The 6,977-nt window shown below is 54.7% G+C and overlaps 1 protein-coding gene across 1 annotated transcript; it reads right to left on the bottom strand.

The window, feature by feature from the left end:
- Positions 1 to 727: 727 nt before the first annotated feature.
- LOC126069270 (uncharacterized) lies at positions 728 to 6,112 on the bottom strand. Its single transcript, XM_049872483.1, has 5 exons — positions 5,887 to 6,112; positions 5,302 to 5,812; positions 4,733 to 4,917; positions 1,828 to 1,924; positions 728 to 1,602 (listed from the first exon to the last, which is right to left on the bottom strand). Exons 1-5 carry the CDS (start codon positions 6,110 to 6,112, stop codon positions 1,071 to 1,073), a joined length of 1,551 nt encoding a protein of 516 aa, XP_049728440.1. The 3' UTR covers positions 728 to 1,070.
- Positions 6,113 to 6,977: the final 865 nt, after the last annotated feature.

The raw sequence follows: 6,977 nt of genomic DNA, 5'->3' as shown, positions 1-6,977 counted from the left end.
TTTGGAAATAGATCACCAGGCACTTCTTCTAAGGTGCCTCTGGGTGGACTCAAACCACCAACCTTTTGGTTAGCAGCCAAGCATGTTAACTGTTTGCACTACCCAGAGACTGTGAATGAAGTCCACATATTGCAACCGGTTATGGACTGAGTTTTGAAGAAGGGGATAGTAACATTAAGGGAGAAAAGGTCTATCTGCACAATATACGCATCTTGGCAGGAGAAACGGGTGGGGGAGCATTTGTTTTGGCCTGAGCATCACGTGGAAGGAAAATGAGATTTCAGGAGGAGACCTGGGGCCACTTGGCCCCAGATCTTCAAAGGCAAGCTGACAGATTAAATGGGCTCCAATTCATAGAGTTCAAGGTCTTACAAGTTTCCTGTCTTTTATCCTCTGTATTGTCATTGATCTGCCTCCAGAATGATGCCTGGTATAGGGCTCACAGAAAGGGACATGGGCTTCAGACCCAGACCTGAGGCTAAATCTACACTCCGCCACTTTGGCAGGTAACAGTCTATCTGAACTTTGGTTTCCTGATCTACAAAATGTAATTGATTTCCAACCTTTCTCATGTGGTTACCATGAGTTGGAATCAAATTGATGGCAACTGGTATACTTCATTCAGACTTCCTTAGTTTTTACCTAATGTCCGTGTTCTGTGCCAGAATCCCAACCAGAATACCACATTACATTTAGTTGTCATGTCTCCTCGGCTCTTCTTGGCTATGAAAGTTTCTCATACTTTTTTCTTGTTTTTTACGACCTTGGCAATTTTGCAGAGTACCAGTCAAGTTTATTGTAGGATGCCCCTCTACTGGAACTGAGTAATGTTTTTCTCATGATTAGACTGGGGTTGCGGTTCTTGGGAGGAAGAGCACAGAGGTAAAGTGCCATTTTCATTACGTCACATCAATGGTACTTACTATTAACTATAAAAATGGTGAGGATTAAATGAAATAATGTGTCTGAAAGTGCCTGGAATATCAGTAAGTCCTTAATAAATTGTCTCTCCCCCCCCCTTTTTTTACACAGAAGAAAAAGACAGACTGTTGTTAATCTAAAAAAAATATTTATTTTGAAAAAAGGTGGGGTAAGGAGCTGTTACATCCACCTGGGGAGTGGGAGCCCTTCGTAGAAGGGGCACGTGGACCTTTGTGAGGTGAGCTCTTGGCCGAGGGTTTGATAATAACTGGAGGCCAAAGCTGTTTCAGGGGCTGAGAGGTGTTGGAACCTTCTTCAGAAGATGCCGAAGGGGAGGCCTGGAGTCTGGTCTTGGTGGAAAGCTTTGGCCCCACCTTGAGGGTCTTCCTGTGGGAAGTTGACTTAGGCTGCCCCTGGGGCTGGTCCCATAAAGGGAGAGGCCCCTCCCTGGATAACAAGGAAGGGAGGGTTTGAGGAGTGGAGCAGGAGGTGAGGGTGGCCTGGGTGTGGAGCATCACCTTTGTCCTCAGGCTGCACCCACAGAGGCAGGGCCCAGAGATGGGGGGCAGGAAGAAATACACGTCATCTTCCCACCATGGGGCTTGCTGCCTGGAGGACTTGGGCCAGGCCATCAGCCCCCATGCTGACTTCTGCTTGGGCACCCCGAGGAGTGTCTTGTTCCTGAGCCAAGGAGGAAGAAGAATTAGATCAGGGTGGAGAGGGAAGCAGAGAGAGAAGAGGCAATGGCAGCGATGGGCATTAAGAAGAGACAACGACAGAGGGATCCTGAGAGGGACAGACACAGAGAGACAAGACAGAGAGGGACCAGGACTCCTGAGAAGCAGGAGGAGATAGAGAGAGACAGCAAACGAGGCAGAAGGCAAGGAAGATGTGCGGCACACACACCCTGCTTCTTCTTCTTCCTCCTCTTCTTCACCACAAGTATCCTCCGCTGGTGAGCTCTTGAACCCAGGTTTAGAGATGGAGTTCACCCACCTTTCTTCTAAAAATAAAAGTGAGAGAGAAGGGGGAGCCTTTAACTGGGAAGGGGAGTCAGGACTGAGAGCAGATCCTGGAGAGAAGTGGAGAGAGGAGTCAGGAACCCCCCATCTTCTCCTACTCCTCCCAGTAACTCCCTAGTCCCAGGCTCTTGCTTTAGGCTTGCCTATTCCAGGGCTGCATGAATGCTGTTCCCACCACCTGGAACACTTTGCTAGCCCCCTCTCAGCCTGATTCTACCAGAAATTCTACCAGTCTTGCAAAACCCGTCCAGAACCCTTAACGTCCTTCACCTTGAAGCATTCCTTGCCCAAGCCCCTTAGCCACTTCCTCCTCTCTGATGGTCAACCATGTAGTTTGTACCTCACATGTAATGCACTTTTACTGAAATCCTTATCGCACTGTCTGTTTTGTTTTGTTTCTTTTAATGTGTATCTTTCTAACTGGCGTTTCCTTACCAACTGGGACTTGCTGTGGTCATCTTTGATTGTGTCTGTCCCTGAGTAGGCGCTTCAAACTTACTTACTGAATGACTAGAATGTCATGGAACTCACCCATTCCATCCTACCCTCTCCGGTATGGGAGCAGGGGGCTTGTGAGTGGGAAGGCATCCCTCTCAGTCCTTTAAGGTCCAAAAAGAAATGAGCTCAAAGCCATGTCTCCAAGTCCCATTGTGACATCATAATTGAAGGGCATAGCTGCAAGGACCAATTGTGGCTTCCCCAAGCTGGGGCTGGGTGAGCTGTGCTACTGTGCCACGGCCAGCCTCACTGAGCCTGCAGCTCATCTGGGGGCTCTCTCCTGCCCCCAAGGGATGAACGGCAGTGGTGCCACTTCTGAATTCTTGTGATGGGCTCTAGGAAGGAGGGCGTTATGACCTGGAGTCAGGCACTGGCACTAGGAACCAAGGGCATGCTTCACATCAAGCTGTGTCCTGACATTTGCTCACTGCTCCAGGCTGGAAGGGGGAGTCCCCTCACCTGAACATAACAACACACTCGGGGCCCCACTTGAGCAGGAAGCAAGGCTGAATATAGGAAACCCAGAGGGCTGAGATAAGCCCTAAGAGAGAGGTGAGCCCCTGGGGACTCTGCTGGGCCCTTAAAACCGTGGGTACTGGCTTTCTCTTATCCTTCTCCACACCAGAGCCTTCTGCTGCACGCGCCCTCAGAGTCAATCAGACACTTGTCTATTTTCTCCTTCCTTTCTCAACAAGGGGCTTCCCTCACCACAGTGTATCCCTCCCCACTCCACTCCACCCCAGGAAGCTGTCTCCTCACATGGCCCAGTTGAGGGGCCCTTCTCCTTCTCTCCTTGACATCACCTACCTTGATGGTATCTTTATTCAGAGACTGATAAGAAACTTGCACACTAACTCCGAATTCAACTTGATTACAACTAGGACCTGTATTTGTACAGAAGTGTAGCTGACATGTTAGGGTTGGGATTTATTTCGAGCAAGCAGAAATCTCTTTGACACCACCCTTAGATGGTGCCTCACGAAGGCACCCTCTCTGCGGTAAGTTAATCCCTAGACACTAGAAATGTCTTCCTTCTATTAAACCATAACCCAGGCTCCAGTCATTGGCATGTGTGTGGGTTTTGGGTTGTAATTTCTTCTTTTTTTTGGATGGGCATGGAGGAGGCACTGCTCAGCACAGAGCCACTTTCGTTAGGAAAAGAAGTTATTTTTGCCAAGAGCTCCATAAGCGGCTTTCCTTTAACCCACCTGAGTTACTGGTCTAAGTGCAGTATCCCAAAGTTTATCCAACTAGAAACCTCTCCCCCTCTGGGGAGAGGGGCCTAGATTTTGAAGGAGGGGACGGCAAGGGAGAGACTGAGACTAGGAGGGAGGAAGACTAGCCAAGGTGAGGAAGGGCCTGCACAGAGACTTGTAGAGGGACGTGGAGGAGGCAGGGTGAGGCTTGGCTGGAATGAAAACTTGGGGTTTGTGGGGAGAAGGCAGAAATCTCTAGGGCTTGCATTTACAAAAATCTACAGAGAAAGAGTTCTCCCTACTGGCAACCCTGGGCAAGAGTCTCAGCGTTTTCATCTGGAAAGTGGGAGTAACAGGCTTGTTGTGAGGATTAAGGGAGACAAATCGTGAAGATGAAGTAATGCCTGGCACAAAGCAAGTGCTCAATACAATATAGCAATAATATATACAATCTAATATTACAGATGACACAGTGTTATTTACTCTTATCCGAACCCTAACTCTTCTTCCAGCTTCAGATCTGGGCTCCGGTGCTGCATCTGTTTAAGAAATCCGTCCCTCCCACGTGTGTGGTTCGCCCTCTTAGTGGCTCCCTGCCGCAGACGGCAGCCATCACTGGGTGGAGCAGGGTAGAAGCTCCCCTGCTCATTACTCAGGGTTTCCAGGGCCCTGGCAGGGACTCCCTCCTCCTCCTCCCCTCCAGGCCGGGCTCCCTCTCCTGCTCCCAAAGGGACAGGAAGTATGTGTGTTTGCAGACAGAGGGAGTCTTCCCATATTCTTGTGCCTACTGTCATCCTCAGGGAGCCAGGCCTCAATACTCTCTGCCCTGACTGCACCGGGCACCTATTCCCAGCCTCCCCCCTCCTCCAAACCCCACAGGGGTCCTGCTGGCCCTTCAGTCATGCATTGTCTGTGCTAGCCTGGGTTCCAGCACAAACCTGCCGTGTGACCTTGGGCAAGTCCCTTCCCTTCTCTGGGTCTCAGTTTGTTCCTGTGATAAAAGAGGAGGAAAGAATCACAATTCTGTGATTTAATGAGGTGAGTTATTCAGACGGGAAAAGGGAACGGGAAAGTGAAGGAAAACAGGGATATTACCCAGTAGAGTCAGGGAGCTGGTTTTCGACGCAAAGCGATTGGAGGAAATATCTGAAAACCTCTCCTTAATTACCCCGATAATCTCAGGAACGTAGACCAGGTTTGACCAATTCTCAGACTCTGAGAACACGTCCCTCGGCTTTCCTTCTCCGGTTCCAGCCCGGCCCCTTCCAGGGGCTATAACCCTGTTTACAGAAATGGGAATTTGCATGATGAAAATAACCTCAGTCCGGACTGCGATTTTACTGCGCTTGGCACTGGGCTCGGAAAAAGCGGCTGCATAGCCAATTACTGGAATTTTTAAACACAAATAATATTTTATGGGATCAGTGGGCTGGCGCTGGGCCGCCGCACCCGGCGCGACTCCTCCGCCCACAAACAAGCTCCGATTGTGAGGCGGCCGGCGCGCCAGCCCTGGGGTGGGGGAATGATGGACAGCGGGCGGCCGGCCGGCGAGGGTCCCAGCGCAGGCAGGTGCAGCGCGGGGCTCGGCAGAGCAGGCGCCCGGCCGGCAGGGAGCGCCAGAGAGGCGCCGCCCCGGCTGGGGTGCGCTGGGCGCCCGGGCTCACCTGCAGCGCTGCGCCTGGAAGCGTTTAGCGCGAGAGGGCGCGCCCGGCGCTCGCTCCCCGCCCCGCGGCCGCCCGCTGGGCCTGGCCCACGCTTCGCGCCCTTGGCACGCCGGTGGCCTCCGCGCCGCCTCCGGAAGGCCGGCTTCCCGGAACGGCCCGAGGGCGGCGGGGAATCCGCGCCGAGGCCCCGGAGCCGCCCCTGTCCTTCCCTCTGCCGCCCGAGCCCTGCGGGCCGCGCCCAAGGGGCCAGCGCAGGCGTTGAGCACAGCCAGGGCCCCCGGGAGCATTACTGCTCCCAGGACCCCCGTTCCCGGGTCCCCGAGACTGCCAGGCTTGGACCGGGCCCCGCGAGGCTCTCTGCCACTGCCCTGGGTCTCTTCCTCCCCGATCCGCTCGCCTCCCCACCGGGCGGCTGCCCCAGCGCGCACAGGGTTAAGCAGGAGCAGGTGTGTCGCCAGATGCCGCTGACCACCCCCTTCCCCCGCCGGCCTCCTCCTCCTCCGCCCACCCGCTAGAACCAAACAGTCCCAAATAAAAGTGCTATTGTTGCCGGGCCTTTCCCCACCCCCGTCGCTGCCCCGCCACCTGGAGCGGAGCCCGGTCCCCTCTTCACCTGCCCCGGGGCCAGCCGGGGGGGAGGGGAAGTGAGGCCTCCGAGCCGGGACTTCCGCTCCCCTGGCCCTAGCTTCCCCTCCCCCAGTGTCCCCAGTGCTGACCCCCGGGTCCAGTGGCGGGCGCCACCCGCTTGGGGGGAGGGGCCCCTTTCTGGCTTGGGTTCTGGCTTCTCCGCACCCCTCCCCCCCAACCCCATCCTCACTGGCTGCCGAAGCCAAGGGGTTTACAAAGCTTGGAGGGGACGAGGCCCTGTGCGAGGCGCCCCAAACAGCGCTGGGCTCACCAGTGCTCGGCCATTGGCAGATGGTACTTTATTAATGTTATTTGTCCCGCAACAAAACCAGGAAGACAGGACAAGAGCGGTGATTTCCTTTTTACAGACGAGGGAACTGAGGCTCGGAGACATGAAGTGCCTAACCCAAAGCCAAACCCAAAGGTTGGGCTTTGCACAGAACTCAGATCTCCTCTGGCTCCGGGAGCGGGAGCCGTGGTACTCATTTGATGGACAAGGAATGTGGGACCCCAGAAACTGGCAGCCTGGCACCAACCCGGAATCATTGTGGGACCTTGCCAACTTACCCCTCTGCTTAGTTTCTTAAGTTGGGGCGGGGAGGGAAAGTGGGGTGGCCTAGCGTGATTGAGGAATCCTAACGCCAACACTTGGGACCCACGGGGCTAGCTGACCCTCGAAGGTCTGGGGTCCCGGGGTGGGACTCCACGCGTGAGCAGGGCAGTTACGGCCTATGCAGCGGGAGGAAAATGTTTCCCCTTCGGCTCCCCATCTCCGCCAGCCTCCCTGCGCCCCGCCTTCATCCCTCCCAGCCGGCCCAGGGAGGCTGAACTGCGAGGTTAAATAAATATCTGACGGTGGCTCAAGGAAACGAGTCAAGACGGTTGCCGACAGAAGAAACCCAGACCTCGGCGGAGATCCGCCCCCAAGCCGGAGCAGCCCGAGATCCTCCCCCGATTCGAGCGGAGCCTTTGCCCTCTCCCTCTCGGGCCTCGCCCAAGCTCCCCAAGACAGGCAGGCCCCTCCAGGCGCAGTCTCTCCCCCGGGACCA

This window comes from Elephas maximus, chromosome 1 (genome assembly GCF_024166365.1).
Source record: "Elephas maximus indicus isolate mEleMax1 chromosome 1, mEleMax1 primary haplotype, whole genome shotgun sequence".
NCBI classification, from domain to species: Eukaryota; Metazoa; Chordata; class Mammalia; order Proboscidea; family Elephantidae; genus Elephas; species Elephas maximus.
The sequence above is the reverse complement of the archived record's forward strand: the minus strand, read 5'-3'. Positions and strand labels throughout refer to the sequence as shown.